The 18,656-nt window shown below is 49.7% G+C and overlaps 6 protein-coding genes across 6 annotated transcripts; 5 read left to right on the top strand and 1 right to left on the bottom strand.

Annotated features, from left to right (window-relative positions):
- Positions 1-1,006: 1,006 nt before the first annotated feature.
- Positions 1,007-3,043, top strand: BC939DRAFT_501083 (uncharacterized protein; the record flags this gene model as incomplete). The annotated part of the gene is made up of 3 exons (XM_051560116.1): positions 1,007-1,747; positions 1,850-1,901; positions 2,001-3,043. 3 exons carry the CDS (start codon positions 1,007-1,009, stop codon positions 3,041-3,043), a joined length of 1,836 nt encoding a protein of 611 aa, XP_051414377.1.
- Positions 3,044-4,508: 1,465 nt separating this feature from the next.
- On the top strand, positions 4,509-4,892 carry BC939DRAFT_475139 (uncharacterized protein; the record flags this gene model as incomplete). Its single annotated transcript, XM_051558472.1, has 1 exon — positions 4,509-4,892. One exon carries the CDS (start codon positions 4,509-4,511, stop codon positions 4,890-4,892), a length of 384 nt encoding a protein of 127 aa, XP_051414378.1.
- A 597-nt stretch (positions 4,893-5,489) lies between these two features.
- BC939DRAFT_444585 (uncharacterized protein) lies at positions 5,490-7,963 on the top strand. The gene is made up of 3 exons (XM_051554697.1): positions 5,490-6,522; positions 6,744-7,614; positions 7,636-7,963. Exons 1-3 carry the CDS (start codon positions 5,730-5,732, stop codon positions 7,802-7,804), a joined length of 1,833 nt encoding a protein of 610 aa, XP_051414379.1. The 5' UTR covers positions 5,490-5,729; the 3' UTR covers positions 7,805-7,963.
- A 1,940-nt stretch (positions 7,964-9,903) lies between these two features.
- On the top strand, positions 9,904-10,780 carry BC939DRAFT_375342 (heme peroxidase; the record flags this gene model as incomplete). The annotated part of the gene is made up of 2 exons (XM_051551680.1): positions 9,904-10,203; positions 10,310-10,780. Coding segments are annotated over 2 exons (771 nt in total), but the record flags the coding sequence as incomplete, so codon positions are not given.
- A 181-nt stretch (positions 10,781-10,961) lies between these two features.
- Positions 10,962-15,602, top strand: BC939DRAFT_444588 (bacterial low temperature requirement A protein-domain-containing protein). The gene is made up of 13 exons (XM_051554698.1): positions 10,962-11,665; positions 11,758-12,003; positions 12,086-12,147; positions 12,234-12,443; positions 12,545-12,671; positions 12,760-12,818; positions 12,928-12,999; positions 13,087-13,133; positions 13,226-13,418; positions 13,519-13,781; positions 13,875-13,942; positions 14,023-14,095; positions 14,185-15,602. The coding sequence occupies exons 1-13, from the start codon at positions 11,241-11,243 to the stop codon at positions 15,520-15,522; spliced, it is 3,183 nt and encodes a 1,060-aa protein (XP_051414381.1). The 5' UTR covers positions 10,962-11,240; the 3' UTR covers positions 15,523-15,602.
- Positions 15,603-15,645: 43 nt separating this feature from the next.
- Positions 15,646-18,555, bottom strand: BC939DRAFT_444596 (uncharacterized protein). Its single transcript, XM_051554699.1, has 3 exons — positions 18,080-18,555; positions 17,509-17,711; positions 15,646-17,316 (listed from the first exon to the last, which is right to left on the bottom strand). Exons 1-3 carry the CDS (start codon positions 18,132-18,134, stop codon positions 15,907-15,909), a joined length of 1,668 nt encoding a protein of 555 aa, XP_051414382.1. The 5' UTR covers positions 18,135-18,555; the 3' UTR covers positions 15,646-15,906.
- Positions 18,556-18,656: the final 101 nt, after the last annotated feature.

Genomic DNA, 18,656 nt, shown 5'->3' on the forward strand with positions numbered 1-18,656 from the left:
GGTTCGAGTCCTTGTGTCGGTGTCGTTGTTTGTGGAAAAGGATGCTGGTTCGGCTTGGAGTGCTGCTTGAGCGTGAGAAGAGAAGGGAATGCGAATGAGCAAAGAGGCGAATGAGACAAGAGAGAGAGAAAGAGAGAGTATGTGTGTGTGAATGAGCTTCGGGCAGCGCAAGGACCACCACGACGACCACCTCATCGTGACCGCGTCTCGTAGAAAGGGGCCCCCATCGGCGCATGTTTGGCTTTGGGGAAACTGCAGCGCCCACTCGACATTGCATAATTGGCGCCCAGGAGGGGGGATGCCGCCGCATTTAAGGGACTAGTTCCGAGAAGCATCGCATGCTTGCAGGCGGGCATTCCAGAAAATGGGGCAGAGTAATGAATTTCCCACATGGCTACCGTTCCTCGTGCGTATACGGCGCCACAGATCATCTTCGGTTTATCCACTCCAAGTGCTACACAAAGACGCTATATTTTATGCTGCAGTCTAGGGTCCTTTTAAGCATCGATGGTCTAATTAGAAGGTCAATATGCATGGCATGCCTTGAACATCTCTCTGTTTTTGTGGTGTGTCCATCGTTTTGCCCCAGCCCATGATGGAAAGTGAGAGCCTGCTATTTCGCCAAGGCAAGCACATCCCACGTATGACGCTGAACTGCTCAAAGGCTCACTCACCCAGTGAACCCAAGGAGCCCTTTCGTCCCTCCCTTCTCTTCTCCTCCTTGATTTTATGTAGCTCCCATCCTTCTTCTCCTCGTCCTCCTCGTCCTCCTCCTCGTCCTCATCAACTCATCACATCCGCCCTCATCATTCTGCATTCCACTCTGTCTTTTTCCCCTCTCTAACCGTACTTTTAGCGCTGTGCTGTTTCAATCGTACCTGAATTCTCCCCCTCTGTTGTGAGAACAGCACACCTCTATTCACGCGCCCTACCCCTTCAACTTGATCGCTTTCATACCTTTGCAAAAAAAACCTTATCCTGCCTTTCACTTCTGTCGCCTCCAACCATGGCGAACAGCAGCAGCAAGAAGCCGCGCTGTAGCCGTTGTCACCCTTCTGCAAATTCCTCGCTTCTCGCCGCAGCAATCCTCCTCCTCGCAAACCCTTTCACTCTCCTCTCCCAGGCACAAACATCGTCTGTACCTCTCACCGTCTCAGGTCCCGCCTTTGCCAGGACCACCACACGTCTCTACGTCCTGGGGGGTCAATACGCCACTATCAATTATGGCCAATTCTTCTCGCTCGACCTCGCCAACTCCTGGAACAGCACCACCCCCCTCTGGACGCAGCTCAATGATGGACCCCAGCAAACCATTTTCCCCGCTGTTTTCTCCGCAGACCAAAAGACCATGGTTACCTTCCATTCGGGCAACTCAGCCTTTGCCTATCATTATTCTGTTGTTACTGGTCAATGGACTCGAGCGACAGTGCAGGCACAGTACGGAGACTATCAGGGTATCGGCGCGGTGACAGACCCTAACACTGGGTTGGTCTATCTTGCGGGTGGGTACACATCCGCCGACCGCAACTCGATGAACGTTTATAACTTTGTGACGGATACGATGTCAGCGAACGCATTGCCTCCGTCCACCACAGTTTTTCCGAATCGCGCGTATTATGCCAATGTTTGGTCACAGAAGCGGAAGAGTATCCTGTATTTTGGCGGGTATAATTCTACATTGGGTGCGATTCCAAATGGTAACACTGTAACAGAGTTTGTGCCCTCGACTTCAGCGTGGTCCACATTGGTAAGCGATCAGATATCTGCGCGACTCCTCACGACATGTGTTTTATATATCTATTTTTTACTCACCAGGTCCCCTTGCTGTTTTTTTTTTATTCTCTGGCAGGTCACATCAGGAATCGCCCCAGCAATGCGAGCAGACCTGTGCATGACATCGAGTATGTCGCCTAGTACCGCAAATATACGCAGCTGCCTAGGGCTTGTTCACTTCCGTACTATCTTAGCTTACCATTTCTCATTCTCTCTCTTCGGGATAGATGATGATGGCTCACTTATGGTAATCTATGGAGGAAGGCTGTCCAACAACACATTCAGTGGCGAAATCTTTATTTTTGACACTGTCAGCCAGACCTGGAGACAGGGCTTGACCGGCCCTCCTAGACTTTACACAGCCTGCACCATTGCCGGTACCCAGCTCTTGGTCTGGGGAGGAGTGGACTCGACAAACACGGCCGCGCCTGCGGCGATTTTGATCTACGACCTGAACAACAACGCGTGGATCACACAATACACTCCTCCAGCATCTTATGTAGCTGCCAGGGCGTCCGAGACTACCTCGAGCTCACCAAATGCGACAAGCACGAGCTCACCCTCGAACGATGGATCATCTTCGAGCAATGCGGGAGCGATTGCAGGAGGAGTCGTTGCGGGTGTGGCGGTGCTCTGTGCGGGAGTGTTGTTCTTCATCTTCCGACAACGACGACGACAACAGCATCAGGCCATCCCATTGAACACGACGAGCGATCATGAGGATGGCGCAGGGTCCAGGCGGTCCACACCACCACCACCAATGAATGCTCATGAGGATGAGCTTCAGCAGATGCGAACACAGCTCCAGAACCAGCAGGAGCAATTGGAGTTACAACGGAGGTTGCTGCTGTTACAGCAACAGCAACAGCAGCTACAGTTGCCGATCCAGCCGCAGCATCAGTATCCGGATGCGACATATAATTACCAACCGCCGATTTTCTATTCAGCAGCTGGGGGACAAACAGCAAACCCATTGATTGCGACGACGATAGGTTCTCCACCACTAGGGTGGGATACAGCGCACACGTCACCGGATTCGATAAAGCTGGTTCCGACGAGTGGTGGGTTGGCGGGTACAGGGTATGTGGAAGGAGGAAATAGCTATGTGGACGCGCAACAACAGCATCTTGGGGTCATGCCTGTGATGTATAATCCACCACCGACGACCGCAGGACCCTCGGGGGCGGCGATGGAGGCAAAAGGCAAGCACGAGAGTAATTACTGGGAGGAACGTCCACCAGGCAACCCGCATACTATTATTGAGACATAGATGCAGGAGTGTGAGCGTTAAAAAGACAGGGGCATGGAGGAGGTGAGGAAGGAAAGGGGAAAAAAAGATAGACCATAATTTACTGAAGGATCGCCTGACTAATGTATTAATTGTATCTCATCTCATCGCATACTGTGTCAACAGTGCATCGAAATGGGATGAAAAAAAAAAAAAAAAAAATGCGCACGATGTCAAATACTCGATGGTCTTTGCAGTTCAGAGGCCAGAAGCTTACAGCGGTTATGCTACTGCTACTACCTTAATGTGCTATTGACCTTTTAGCCATCGCTTTAGCGGTATCATTGATCCGTGGCCTAAAGGAAGCAACAAGCACGCCAGATATGCAAACCATACAGTAAGATTATTGCCTGAAGAGAATCGATTTTCATGGCTGCCAGAAATCAAGGCCATCGAGGTGCGTTGAATTGCACCATAGGAGATATTGGTACCGTTACCACGGCGGTCGCGTCGGAGGCATCGACGATTTTGTTTGCTGGGGTCTATAGATACAATAATTAGTGGTGATGGCTATGAGATGAAAAAGGCACACTGTTTCATGGCAAGTAGCGCTACTGGGGAAAAGGTGTGCACCAGAACATGATGCACGACTCACTGGAAAATGTTGCCTATCGACTCGACTATCTTGAACGTCGCTTGAAGAACCTGATTGGCATGGATGATGAGATCAGACCACATCGCCCTGAGGTGATTTTTGGACGAGTCGTATTGTCATCTCGACCATGCTGCGGCAAACCGATGGATTCTTAAGAAGGGTGACATCGTTTCGGAACCAGGTCGGAAACTGCTTCTTGTCATATTCACCGCATTCGTTGTGTCATGGAACAAGAACAAGCGGCAGCTGCAGGCCCGATCTGTGCAAGACAGTGTCCACGTCTGGCCTGCGATCGGGGAATACCACCTTGCGACAAAGGCGAAAGAAGACAAGAAACAATACGAAACTGCGTTGGAATGCAATGTCCCAAAGGAGATTCTTGGTTCCAAGGTCATTGCTGACAATCGCAATTATCATGGCAACTTCTCGGCAGGTTTATTCGACAGGATTTTCAAACAGCTATGCATCAACCTTGGCAAATGGAATATGGTTCTTGCAATATTTTCTTGGACGGCGCTTCATACCACTTCCGCAAAATCAATAAAAAGCCTGCCAGACCCACCAAAGTGGATGATATGATCAAATGGATTCAGAATGGGGGTCATGAACAGCCGGTGACTACACGACCAGATGGAATACCAATCAAAGTGGATGTTGCAGCACATCAAAGACCTTCCCGATCGATCCAGCTATACCATTCATGACATTGCATCTGACAATGGTGGCCACTTTATATACAAACCCCCTCCTTACCATTGAAAACTCCAACCAATTGAGAATATCTGGGCCGACATCAAGCAGATGGTCGCAAGCCAAACCACAGGGAACCTGCCACACTTGAACCTCAAGACGATGTTTAAGAGATACTTTGAAGACACACCTCCCAGTGCCTTTGTCTGTGTGTGGAAAGCTAATGTCAGAATCGGACGAGGACAGGGCACAGCCAGTAATAGAGCAGCGCAAGCCTCCTCGACAGCAACGCCTTTTGTGGAAGGGCCTGAGGAGGAGGAGGAGGAGGAGAAGGAGAAGGAGAAGGACCATGAAGAGATGGTGCTGAATGAGGATCTTATGGGAGAAGAGGCATGGACAAGAGCCCTTGAGGTGGTCAACGCTGCTGATCCCTATAAAAATGGCAACCTTTTCATTATGGAGCCGTCGTCAGAGGATGATCAAGAGAACAGCCACAATATTCACGATGGCTACGAAGCCATTGGCGATGATGGTGTTGAGATTTAGATGTGAAGAATAGAATGGCCACATCTCAAATCCTCAAATTCACTAAGGTTCACTGAAAAATATACCAGGAAAACAAGTGTTTGTGGCGAGGGCTCTAAAAAACAGGATGATTTAAACTTTTCAGCTTTGTGGTTGTATCGCCTCATCCATCTACAACTCAACATGGAACAACCATCACACCACGCATCTCCACCTTCTTCTCCTTCCCCCTTCGCCATCGCCTCCCATCGACAAGGTGGTACAGCACAATTGCATCCTCTGTTCCTTCATCGTCACCGCGGAGGATCGTGAGGATGATGAGCTGCTCCAGGTCGGATAGTAGCTGTTGGCACTCTAACTTGAATAGCATGGGGCTCGGGTTGGCGATCATCATTATTTTTTGAACTGTAAAACATTTTGGCGTGTTACAAGAAATCGCGCTTTGGTCACAAAGTTCAAAATCCCCTAATAATATGCATGGCATGCATTGAACATCCCTCTGCCTGTCTTTTGTTTTTCTTGTGTGTTCACCGTTTTGTCCCAGTCCATGATGAAGAATAGAAAGGCTGAGGGTGCTCTACTATTGCGCCCAGGCAAGCACATCCTCATCAACATCGACTCATCAACTTATCACATCCGCCCTCATCCACTCTGAACTCCACACTCTGTCTTTCTCCCCTCCCTGACCGTACTTTTAGCGCTGCGCTGTTTCAATCGTACCTGTATCCTCTTCTCTTGTTTGTGAGAACAACACACCTTATTCATGCGTCCCGTCTCTTCAACTTGATCGCTTTCATATCTTTGCTTGATCAACAAAAAAACGTCGCTCCTCCCTTTTCACTTCTGTCACCTCCAACCATGGCGAGCAGCAGCAGCAAGGAGTCGCGCTGTAGCCGCTGTCACCGTTCTGCCAACACCTCGCTTCTTGCCGTAGCAATCCTCCTCGCCAGCCCTCTCACTCTCCTTTCTCAGGCACAAACATCGTCTGCACCTCTCACCGTCTTTGCGCCCGCCTTTGCCAGGACCGCCACACGTCTCTACGTCCTTGGCGGTCGAAACGCCGCTACCATCTATAGCCAATTCTTCTCGCTCGATCTCACCAACTCCTGGAACAGCGCCACGCCTCTCTGGACAAAACTCAAGGATGGACCCGGACAGGCCATTTTTCCCGCTGCTTTCTCCGCAGATCAAAAGACCATGGTTACCTTCCATTCGAATAGCTCAGCCAACGCATCCTTTGCCTATCACTATTCTGTTGTTACCGGTCAATGGACTCAATCTACAGTGCAGGCGCAGTTCGGAAGCAATGAGGGTGTCGGCGCGGTGACAGACCCTAACACTGGGTTGGTCTATCTTGCGGGTGGGTACGCGTCCGAAGATCGCAACTCGATTAACGTTTATAACTTTGAGACGGATACGATGTCAGCGAACGCATTGCCTCCGTCCACCACAGTTTTTCCGAATCGCGAGTATTATGCCAATGTCTGGTCACAGAAGCGGAAGAGTATCCTTTATTTTGGTGGATATAGTTTCTCAAGTCCTTCATGGGATATGATCCCAAGTGATAACACTGTAGCAGAGTTTGTACCGTCGGCATCAACGTGGTCCACATTGGTAAGCGACCAGATATCTACGCGACTCCCGACGACATGTGTTTCATTTTTATTTTTTGCTCACCAGGCCCCCTTGCTGGTTTTTTTATTCTTTGCCAGGTCACATCAGGAACCGCCCCAGCAATGCGAGTAGACCATTGCATGGCATCGAGTATGTCGTCTAGTTCTGCAAATACATATTGGTTGTGAAGCTGCCTAGGGCTTGTTCACTTCCGTACTACTTTAGCTGATTATTTCTCTTTCTCCCTCTTCGGGATAGATGATGATGGCTCACTTATGGTGATCTATGGAGGAAGGCTGTCCGACCGCACCACACTCAGTGGCGAAATCTTTATTTTTGACACTGTCGGCCGAACCTGGAGACAGGGCCTGACCGGCCCTCTTAGAGTTTACACAGCCTGCACCATTGCCGGCAACCAGCTCTTGGTCTGGGGAGGACAGAGCTCGACAGATTTGGTCGTGCCTACGGCAGTTTTGATCTACGACCTGGACAGCAACGCGTGGATCACGCAATACACTCCTCCAGCATCTTATGTGGCTGCCAGGGCGTCCGAGACTATCTCGAGCTCACCAAAAGCGACAAGCACGGGCTCACCCTCGAGCTCACCAGACGCGACAAGCACGGGCTCGCCCTCGAGCGACGGATCATCTCCGAGCAATGTGGGTGCGATTGTAGGAGGAATCGTTGCGTGTGTGGCTGTGCTCTGTGCGGGAGCGTTTTTCTTCATCTTCCGACGACGACGACGACAACAGCACAAGGCCATCCCATTGAACACGGCGAGCGATCATAAGGGTAGCGAAGAGTCCGGGCGGACGACACCGCCGCGTACTCATGATGATGAGCTTCAACAGATGCGGACACAGATTCAGAATCAGCAGGAGCAAATAAAGTTGCTGTCGCTACAGCAACAGCAACAGCAGCTACAGTTGCCGATCCAACCGCAGCATCAGTATCAGGACGCGACATATAACTACCAGCCACCGATTTTCTATTCAGCAGCTGGGGGACAAACAGCAAACCCATTGATTGCGACGACGGCAGGTTCTTCGCCACAAGAGTGGGATACAGCGCATACGTCACCAGGTTCGATGAAGCTGGTACCGACGAGTGGTGGGTTGGCGCGTGCGGGGTATGTGGATGGAGGAAATAGCTATGCGAACGCGCAGCAACAGCATCTTGGGGTCATGCCTGTGGTGTATAATCCGCCACCGACGACTGCAGGATCCTCGGAGGCGGCGACGGAGGTAAAAGGCGAGTACGAGAGTAATTACAGGGAGAAACGTCCACTCGGCAGCCCACATGCTATTATTGAGACATAGATGCAGGAGTGCGAGCGTTAGAAAGCCGGGGGACATGGAGGAAAGCGAGGAAGGAAAGGGCGAAGAAAATGATACCCCATAGTTTATTGAAGGATCGCCTAACTAGTGTTTTAATTGCATCTCATCTCATCGGATACTGTGTCCACAGTGCATCGAAATGGGGATAAAAAAAATGTGCGGTGTCAAATACTCGATTGTCTTTGCAGGTCAGAGGCTAGGACCTTACTATTGACCTTTTAGCCATCGCTTTAGCGGCATTATTAACCCGTGGCCCAAAGGAAGCAACAAGCACGCCAGATATGCAAACCGTACAGTGTGATTATTGCCTGAAGAGAACCGATTTTGATGGCTGTCAGAAATCAAGGCCATCGAGGTGCGTGGGATTGCATCATAAGAGATACTGGTACCGTTACCACGGCGGTCGCGTCAGAGGCATCGACGGTTTTGTTTGCTGGGGTCTATGGATGCAATAGTTGGCGGCGATGGTTATGAGATGAAAAGGCACGCTGTTTCAGGGCAATTAGCGCAGTAGTTTGGCTACTGTATGATGTTTTCTTTCAGGCGACAATGGGCGACACAATGCGGTCATTGCCACCTACTCTCGCTCCTCCTATTACACAAGACGCACAGTGTCTCGCATGCGCGTACGCACAGACTACACGCGACGACGCCTTCCTCAACGGTCGCTGATTACGGACCGCATGCGCACATGGCAGATGGACACATGGAATGGCAACACGCGCAAGGTATCCGGCCGGACGTTTTTTTTTCTTTTCTTTTTTGGTGGCAAGTCCCCGCTGCCTTTCCCTTGCGCGTACATGTGATCCACACAAAGTCGGGGAACTCTAATCCAAGCCATCCCTCTCTCACTCTCTCGGTCTGCAATTACTCAGTCTGTTCTATCCCACAGACGACCGAAGTGCTCCCCCGCGTCCTCCGCGTATAAAACAGCATCCTCCGTTTTTGCTTGCTCATCTCTTTTTTCTCATCTCTCATCTCATTCCTTACCCTCCACCTCTCCACTCCTCTCCCCTCTCCCTCCTCAACTCATATTACATTAAAGATGTTCGCCTCCCGTGCCCTCCTCCGCGCTCCTTTGGCATCCATCGCCCGTCGCGTCGCCATAGCCTCATCGGTTCGTGTCGCTAACCGCGCCTACTCCTCTCAGGCCTCGTCCGGAGGTAGTGGCTTCGGCTCGAAGTTGGCTATTGCTACGCTCTCGGCTGGTGCTGGCGCTGCTGGATACCATCTGTACCTTGAGAATGAGAGTAAGTTGACTTTAAAAGGGTGTGTGTGTGTATGTCTGTGCGAGATTCAGGAACCAGGGGGTGTGCTGCTGCGCAGACCCTGGATTGTATAATAAAAAAAAAATCCGAAATAATGCGTATCTCGGAGTTGATTTCATTTTTGTTTTTTGTTCGTCAGTGTCATCTGTGCATTGCTGTGTGTTCATGAAGGGGGTGGGGGGAAGCAATGCTGGTCATCACCGCCATTGTTCGTTTTTTTTTTCTTGCCTGCTGTTTCTCTCATATGATTGAGGGGAGGGCCACTGGTTGGCACGAGAATCTTTTTTTATTCGGGCAAAATCTTATTTTTGAAGTGATCTCTCGAGGAAAGCAACTCGATCAGCCCCTCTGTCTTTCGCCATGGATGTTGACAGAGCACCACCAGATCGCGCTATTTCGTACACCCTTCCCGCTTCTCTTGTTTTCCATGGCTACATCCTCATCATTTTGTATTCGCAAGCAAAAGACCATTGGAAAAAAAAAGTATGGGTGTGTGTATCTTTCACGTTCACTTTGGTTTTCTCCCCATCTCGGAAAACCTTAATGTCAGCATGTAGTCCGGGACTCGTTTTACTTTGTGCGGAGTGTTCGGAAAGCAGCAGCCAATAAACCAGCACAAAAAACACAATTAGAAGCATGTACGCACATGTACTGATCCTAGCTGTCAAAAACACGATCCTCGGAAACATCATACTCGAATTTCATTCCTTCGAATACTTATTTTTTACTTTTTATTTTCTATTCTTTTCTGTGCATCTAGGGTCGGTTGTCCCCACTGCTGTCGCTGCTGCAGAGAAGCCCAAGGAGCCCCTCGACTACCAGAAGGTTTACAATGCCATTGCTGCGATCATCGAGGATGAGAACTACGACGATGGTTCCTACGGCCCCGTCTTCCTCCGTCTCGCCTGGCACGCCTCGGGTACTTACGACATCAACTCCAAGGACGGTGGCTCGAACTATGCGACCATGCGCTACAAGCCTGAGGCTGGTCACGGTGCCAACGCTGGTTTGGGAATTGCCCGTGAGCGTTTGAACCGTGTCAAGGATCAGTTCCCTGAGATCTCCTATGGCGATCTCTGGACCTTGGCCGGTGTTGCCGCCATTCAGGAGTTGGTATGTTAATCGCGTCCGGGACATGTTTCTACAAGGAATCTGCTTTGCATTGTATTCGTTTTCAACCTAGGACTTGCGCTAACGTCCATTTTTTTATGAAACATAGGGTGGTCCTACTGTGAACTGGAGACCTGGCCGTATTGACGGCGAGGAGAACCACTCTCCCCCAGATGGCCGTCTCCCCGATGCTGGCAGAGCCGATGGTCAGCATTCCCGTGATGTCTTCTACAAGATGGGCTTCAACGACCAGGAGATCGTCGCCCTCCTCGGAGCTCACGCCTTGGGACGCTGTCACCGCGACCGGTCCGGCTTCGATGGCCCCTGGACCGCCTCGCCCACGGTCTTCACCAACGCCTTCTACACCGAGCTGTTGGGTCGTAAGTGGGTCGAGCGCAAGTGGTCAGGTCCTAAGCAGTTCGAGGACAAGGAGTCAAAGTCTTTGATGATGTTGCCCGCGGATATGGCCATGGCCAAGGACAAGGAGTTCCGCAAGTGGGTCGAGGTCTACGCCAAGGACGAGAAGAAGTTCTTTGAGGACTTTGCAAAGGTTGCCCAGAAGCTGTTCGAGCTCGGTGTTAACTTTGATGAGAACACGAAGGTCTACCAGTTCAAGCCTACGACCGCTTAAAGCGGGAGAGAGAGAAAGAGAGAGAGAGAGAACAGGCCCCTGAACCCCGACTAATCGAAGTCGATCATCATTATCACGACGCATTGCTATTTCTAATAGACGCACATTTTATATAAACACCCTTTTCACTCTTCCATTTATTCCATGACCTATGCGACATCACATTAAGACGTTGGGCTTAAATTAATTGAGCGTGCACCGATGATGCGTGGAACAACCAGACGCCGACGGAGTTGGACTCAGTAGATCGTTCTGCGATTCCAGATCCTCCATCGATCCTGGTTACCACCGGCCCTCATTCCATCCCGTATTCTCTTCCGCTTCTCTCTCCTCTTTAACATTCTTCTCCCCTCACGACCTAGCTCATCCCTTTCTCGTCTGCACCGCCACTGTACCCTGTCCACTACGCATGACCCCTTCCTCCCCAACAGAGGACGGTACAGCCACCAGCAACAGCCCTTCTCAGCAACTTTCTCGCCTCCCTGCTGGCGTTACTTCTAACCCCTCCGCCCAAAATGATGTGACCAACGTCTCCACTGTCGACCGGCCAGCAAGGATTACCATTCCTCCGCGGCAACCGGCCCTCACAGCCATGCAAGACGTTTCCAACCAGTTGACACAGTCTCCAACCTCGCTACAGCCCTCCTCACCAAACACACCCGCATCCACAAGTGACCTGCCCGATGGCCCTACCAGATCGCAATCGAATCCGACAGCTGGGCCTCTGAGAAGCCAACTGCAGGCCAGTCAGACCTTTGCAGAGGGCATGACTGGCAGCATCCAATCCCTTCGCAGAAAGGCCTTTGAACGCATACACCCCAAGACAGACATCAAGTATGTAGAGCTCCACAGCTAACTTTCTGTGTCAACTGAATGTCCTACACAATGCTCATCCATAGTATCCTGATCATGTATTTAAACATTAGACAATCTACACCAGGACCGTCGTCAGCAGCAGCGGCAGCCACTGCAACTGCAACAGGGGTCGCCCGTCCGATCATGCCACGCTCTCGCCCTAGCATGACACAGTTCAAAGTCAGGGATCAGCCTAGCAAGATGATCATTCCGCCACCATATGGACAGGAGAGGGTGCAGGCGGCGGCCAAGGCATTGGCTGCAGGTATCCCTGACGGTATCCCACGATCTAGCACAATGCATGCTCCAGAAACAAGGTGAAAATCATTCTACTCAGTGCGCCTCCTTTTTGAGCATTGTTGTGTTGCTGACACGGAGAATCGTATACGATCGGACTAGGCCTCACTCGGACTCTGAATCAGCAACGTCGGACGAGGAACTTGAGGTGCGCGTTCACTTTGGTAAGTTCGATAAACTAAGAGCGCATGGGTCATGTTGAAAGTGAAGATATGTTCGCTTCCTTAATATTTGATTCGTTATTCCACAGAGATCCATCTTCAAGAAGGTGTAGAAAGTGAACCAATCTGTCCGCTGAGCGAGAAGAACTTGACTACGCTGTGCGAGGAGCTGGATCTCAACGCACAGGAGCGCGCAGAGGTGAAGGCGATCCAGACGACGGAGGGATTGGCAGATTATTTCGATAAAATCCATCGTAACTATGATGTCCAAATCATCGTCTCGGACAACACTCCAGAATGTAGGTTTCGTGTTTTGAAGTATTGGCGCATTGAGATTTACCTCTGCTCGTCTGCTAACCCGACAGCCTATGTTTTCTGTGTTAACTGACATGTTTTTTAGCACCAGGAGTGACATTTGCTCAGGATCAACACCTACTTAATGGCGAGTCGATGGCTGTGGTCAGGAGAGAATCTGTATTGTCATTGGACAGGGAGAAAAAGACTCGCCGTCGGAAGGAAAAATACAAGTGAGTTGCCACCTTTCGTTCTTCGGTGAGAGCATTCGCGAGGGAGAAGGGGATACACTGATACTGGCATTTATCTTTGCTCTGGTAGGCGACCTACAACAGATCTATCCACAATACCTATCGAAGACTCAAAAGCAAGCTGGTTAGGTAACGCACCATGGATCACATTCAGAAAATAAGAAGCAATTTCCTATTGGGGATGATGGTTGACAGCATGCAGCTCTCCAACTAACCTGACACTGCTGGCTTCTATTAGAGTTGTTCTATGATCTTCTATTCGTCGCCAACTTGACCGACTTTACTCACAACCATCCTATCACGGGAGGCCGTAAGTCCTTCACTGATTATATGAAACGTATCTTTACGACGTGAAACATGCTCACGCTTCTCATTCATCATTATCATTGAACGATAGCTGCACTCGGCCATTATATTGGTTGGTTCGTGATTATGTGGTGGTCTGTAAGTCTACGTGGCTAATTTGAAGAACAGGTCGTTTTGCAGCCTGGCGTAATGGTGCTGACAAGTCTTTTTGTATTGGTTTCAATTAATAGTGGGCGGGACAAACCTTCTGGGCTGCGAGATACGACATGGATGATCTGTTCACGAAGGTCTGGAAACTAGTGGAGTTCTGTGCCCTGGTTTCATTTGGCGCATTTTCGTCCGATCACCTCGGCCGTACGTCAACCGGATTTATCGCCAGTTACATTGTCCTCAAAGGTGTTCTAGTCATTGAATATGGAAATGGTTAGTGTCTATTCATTCGACTGCTATGGACGTCTCAGCAGACAATATGGCATTATCATCGCTAATGAGTGGAGTTTATCACTTTGCTATTGATAAATAGTTCTCTTTTGGGCACGAAAAAATCGTTCCGCAAAGTCGTTGACGCCGCTATTGCTGCAAATTGGGAGCAATATGCTAGCCATGCTGATATGGGGTCTATCAATCCTGGTCCACAGCATAGCCTGGCGCTATACTATGTGGTATATCACAATCATTGTCGAGGTGGGAGTACTGGTGTCGTTTGGACGAAGGACATCTGTCACGTTTGCTGGGAGCCATCTGCCCGAACGTTTCGCCCTATTCACCATCCTTGTCTTGGGAGAGGTGAGTTGTAATTACTCTCACTTTTTGTTAACCATCTATGGACTGTTTTGTATCATTCAACCTGCTGACCTCAGTCGTCGTTCACTTGACTAGAATATCATCGGGTTGGTTGGACTGAGCTCAGGCGCAAGCGCATGGGTGGCAGGGCAGGACACATTCCTGTGAGTATCGATTCAGGAACCCACATCACTAGTGATTTCTCTTCAAGTCATCTCACGCAGCCCACTCTTTTTCATTATAGGCTTCTGTTCTTTTTGACAGTGGTAATCCTGTACGCGTTGTGGTGGCTTTACTTTGATGATTTTTCTGAAGATGTAAGTAACTAAAGAATCGATCGGTGGTTCGGCATGGCGCGCGGCACAGAACAAATGGTTAACGTATCGCTGTCTCTTTTCATGGCTAGATCTTTCATAAAACAACGATGCTATCACAATTTTGGGCATATTTGCATCTACCGTTTCATGTGTGCATAGTCTTGGTCGGAACCGGCGCCCTGGATTTGATCCGCCTCTACAAACTAGAGCACCACATCACGGATCTCATCACGGAGCCCTCACACATGACCTCGTCATCGTTGACAAGCCTGGACCAGCTGAGCAGACACGCTGCCCTGGGATTTGAGACTCCCTTAGGAAGAGTCAAGAGTGCGGTTTCTGGCGGCGGATTAGAAGCGGGGCGAGACACGGATTATAATCTCACGAAGCAATACTTTCTTGTTGCATGCAGCCTTGTGTTCTTATTCAGCTCGCTCATCAAGTGGATCAATTTACGGTCGTATGACAAATTCCAGAAGATTGTATATCTATCCAGATTCCTGAATTCGGCGCTCATCCTATGTTTGATTGCGGTACCCTTGGAGCAGATGACGCCGTTTGCGCTACTGGGGATCATGGCGTTTTTCTGCTGTTTACAAGTCGCTGTGGATCTGGCGGTAATTTATTTCGGCGCGTATGGATTCATAGAGGACTTGGAAGCCTGGGCCAGGAGTGCACGGTCGAGCGTCGATTTGGGAAGCTTCTTACCCTCGCCCCTAGGAGGTCGCTCCCGTGGCAACTCGCGCGCGAATTCTAGAGCGGGATCGGTGGTCAATCTGAGTAGCCTTGCAATAGGGGCCAAGCGCCACCCGCATAGCAACAGTGCGGTCAATCTGGTTAATCCCAGCGGCGGCAGTCAGCATCTGCACCAGCAGTCGAATACCAGTCCAACATCGTACTTTCCACAGCAGAAGCAGCCGCCGTATCATAACAATCAGCAGCACCTTTCATTGCGACGACAGACCTCGAGGCTGAGCCAGCAGCAGCAACAGGAAATATATAATATGCATGTCAACGCTAACAGTTTGGGAGCCTCGGGAGCTTATGGAAATTTGGCGCAGGCATTGGCGGAGATCAAGAAGCGGGAGCAAATGAACCAGTCCTCGGGCGATGTGTCTTTGCCTAGACGGCAAATGTCGCTTAGTGCAGCAGAGCAGGGGATGGCAGGCATTCATCATATCACTCAAAACTCGATTTCACTCAAGCGGCCGGGTACAGGCAGTAGTGGTCAAGCGAACGCAGCCATCCCGACAGCACAGCAATATAGCGGGTCGTCTTCAGCTAACTACAGATCGCCCACCATGGCGCAGACGCAATCAGGACGGGACAAAACTACGGCCTCTGGATCTCCACCTGTTGGTGCGGTTGGATTAGCAAATCTTTTCGATCAGCCACCACCTTTTTCACCAAGATCACCGCCCAAGTAGGCATGTTTTCAAGATGTTCACTCATATTACTTCCCTCTTAGATATCATCATAAAATAAATCGTAGTGAGATCATTCAAAGAAACCAAGTTTGGTCGAAAGGATTGTTGTTTTATTTTTTTATTACTGTGTAAAACTGCAACTTCAAAACGATGGCGAGGGTGAAAGAGGGGAAGGACCGAGGGTTATATTGGTGTATGCATAAAATTACAACATGCGGATAAAAACAAAAGAAGGAAAGGTGTCATAGAACACACGGCGGTATGGATAGGGGAAGCATGCAATATGTAATTACAGCAGGGACAAGAGAAGGAAAGATATCATTGTACAAGAGAGGGAAAAAAAAAAAAGAAGGATAAATGGTGGTATTTTTGTTACTTTGGTTCTTAAGCAAAGTTGAGGTCCAGCAGCGAGAGTAGCATGTCCTGTAAAATATGGACCATGACCAAGACGAACGCGACGATCAACTCTGGGTATTCCTTGAAGTCCTTCAGCGCCTCCTTCGTGACATGATGCCCCATGAACCGCTTACAGATCGACCGATTAATGAAATTCGAGATCAGCTCGCTTGCCCAGATGCCGACGGATGCATAGACGGTAACAGTATGGTCGTACTCCCGATACTGGTCCTTGAACTGAAAATACTGGTATATTTTCGCGTTCGGTCCGTAGTAGAGAATATTGACCCAGCACAAAAAGGCAAGCATGGTCACATTCTCGGCCAGGTTCCTCAGGAATAACCCGCGTCCGACCTGGCGCTTGTACTCCTCGTATGTCCTTGTGATCCCGAACAAATAGACGAGCGTCCTGTATACGGTGTGGGTCATACAGATCGGATGGAAAATGCAGACCCAAAACGAAGAGGCCAGCTGGATGACGACGAACTGCTCATAGGATCTCAACCGGACAAAAAGGTTCCTGTAGAAGATGAAGTAGATCATGAAGTAATAGAGCTTGAAAATCGATGACAGCGGATAGGATCTCACTCGGGTTTCGACAATGTAATCCGTGATTGCATCCAGTATATAGATCGTTCCGACCCAAGAATAGACGTAAATCAGTCCCTCAATCGTCGTGCGCGGTTTATCCTGGGGGGCCTTGATATATTGATCCGCATAAATCTGTCCCGTCACGATCGTACTGAGCGCAATCGCGAGGGCGACACAGAACCATAAGAACCGGATATACGAGGCCGGGATTCTCGCCTCGATCGAGGATGCCGACAAGAAAGTCTTCTGGGCGACTGTGAGCGAATGTCGATATACATTCCGGTTCTCGGACCGGATCACCAGAAACGCAACCAGTAATGGAATGGTCATCGTGCAGAACGTTAGAAATACCCATGTGAGTTGGTATCCCTCCAATCCCGTAAAGTAATAGACCAAGATCCCCATTAGCTGCGTCGAGAGCCAGAAGATGAAGTACGAGGTCAGACCCCCGAGGGCCTTGGGCCACCAATTGAGCGAGTAGATGTTGAAGATCTTGGTGATTAGCAGTAGGGCGACGGCGTTGTAGAATCCATAGTAGAACCATAGGAACCACCAAAAGTTGACTAGCACGGGTGGTTGCGGTGGTGCAGTCGGGAGCATCGTTATGTTGGTCATGTTTCCTGGCATCCCTAACCCTCCTGCCCCTGTTCCGAGTGTTGCTGAGACTGCCAATAGCGTATTGTTGGTCGTGTCCTTATTGGGGCTCCAGGGGAAGCCATCCCAGGGCCAGGTTGAATTGGAGGACCCGCCGCCGTCCTCTGGCTCGTCCGGATATGTCCTCAATGGAACTGAGCACCACATGATGACCTTTTTTTTTTTTTTTTTGAGTGAGAGAAATCAAAAATGTGTTAGTCCGAAAAACGATGTCCACAGGGCAAAGGGAGAAGGAGGGGCTACAATTCTTGCTTAAGGTCATTCACTCATCCATCCTCTCACAACAATAGAACAAGAAAAAAAAACAAGACGCATAGGACCTCAGTGGAGGGAAGGGCAACTTACGATAGAAACAGGTAGAACGAGCAGGACAGCCTGTCGTTTCCATATACTGTTGGTCCATTGTGCAACCTGTCGCCGTGTTGGAATCAGCCCGCTAGATAACAGGGGTGAGCTTTCGTCATCCTCGTAGATCGTTACCGCTCTGGACGCGAGCGAGGTTGACGAGCGATTGTTGCGGAGTTGTCCTGGCAGAAATCGTAGTACCTCTACAGCCAATTGAGCGCAGAAAAGTGAAAAAAAAATTAGCACTTGAGTGCATTCATTGACTGGGTCAGCTGGCTCAATTACTACAAATCCGATGAAAAAGGAAACGGGAGAGAGGGAGTGGAGTTGTCGATCAAAGGTGCGCCAGCCTACACGCGGATTGCTTTGTACTCGGACCACACATATGATGCCAGTGGCGACGGTCGCCGTAAAAGGTGCAGTTGGCTGCATGAGTTTATGCAATCAAATGAAGTATATCCGAAGAACTTTTTTTTTTTTTTTTTTTTTTTTTTGCTTTGTTTTGTTTCTTGCAGAAGGTACGGCCAAAAGTAGAAGTGAAGAATCATTTTCGCTAGTCTGCTCTACATACCATCCCAGCGTGGCACGTCCTGCTCCTCGTTCCCTTGCACCATTGAATGATACATGTTGTGTAGATGTTAAGAGGCGATACGTGCCCGAAATGCGCTGGATTTTTCAGTGGTATGGGTTTGGGCGGTTCTGCTGTCAGGGAGTGAATGGAGTCGAAAAGAGGATAGGAAAAGAACGGATGGGCAGCAATGGTCGATAAGGCAACAATTGGATTTTGTGGAAGGTGTGCAAAAGTTTGTGGAGGCGTGCAATTGTGAAAAAGAGGGAGGTATAAGAAATGTAAAGACGGAATGGGGAAATAGGGATTGGGGATCAGAGTGTTGGCTGTCGATGTTGTTCTCGTAATGGAGTAAGGATGGATGAAAAAGGAGGAAGTGATGGAGAAGGATGAGTGATGGGGAGGTTTAATTGAGTCGAGAAGAAGAAAAAAGAAAAAAGATAAAGAGGAGTACTCGACATCTGTATTCAACAACTGACAACAGAGAGAAGAGGGAACTCCTTCCTCCACCTTGCATCGTGCAGCAGCGGCAGCCCTCTTCGGTGTTGCACCCTGAACAATGACACACAACACGTTCCTC

The sequence above is a fragment of the Gamsiella multidivaricata genome, assembly GCF_025024155.1.
Source record: "Gamsiella multidivaricata strain RSA 2152 chromosome Unknown BC939scaffold_17, whole genome shotgun sequence".
In the NCBI taxonomy this organism is placed as follows: domain Eukaryota; kingdom Fungi; phylum Mortierellomycota; class Mortierellomycetes; order Mortierellales; family Mortierellaceae; genus Gamsiella; species Gamsiella multidivaricata.

What these genes read in the sequence shown, in the direction of transcription:
- BC939DRAFT_444585 (XM_051554697.1), top strand. Translation starts at nt 5,730, where the DNA reads ATGGCGAGCAGCAGCAGCAAGGAGTCGCGCTGTAGCCGCTGTCACCGT. An exon ending in TACGCGACTCCCGACGACAT is followed by an intron (nt 6,523 to 6,743) that starts GTGTTTCATTTT and finishes TCTTCGGGATAG; the next exon opens with ATGATGATGGCTCACTTATG.
- BC939DRAFT_444588 (XM_051554698.1), top strand. Translation starts at nt 11,241, where the DNA reads ATGACCCCTTCCTCCCCAACAGAGGACGGTACAGCCACCAGCAACAGC. An exon ending in TGAGGTGCGCGTTCACTTTG is followed by an intron (nt 12,148 to 12,233) that starts GTAAGTTCGATA and finishes GTTATTCCACAG; the next exon opens with AGATCCATCTTCAAGAAGGT. An exon ending in CCATCCTTGTCTTGGGAGAG is followed by an intron (nt 13,782 to 13,874) that starts GTGAGTTGTAAT and finishes TCACTTGACTAG; the next exon opens with AATATCATCGGGTTGGTTGG.
- BC939DRAFT_444596 (XM_051554699.1), bottom strand. Translation starts at nt 18,134, where the DNA reads ATGTATCATTCAATGGTGCAAGGGAACGAGGAGCAGGACGTGCCACGC. An exon ending in GGACGTGCCACGCTGGGATG is followed by an intron (nt 17,712 to 18,079) that starts GTATGTAGAGCA and finishes AATTGGCTGTAG; the next exon opens with AGGTACTACGATTTCTGCCA. An exon ending in TCGTTCTACCTGTTTCTATC is followed by an intron (nt 17,317 to 17,508) that starts GTAAGTTGCCCT and finishes AAAAAAAAAAAG; the next exon opens with GTCATCATGTGGTGCTCAGT.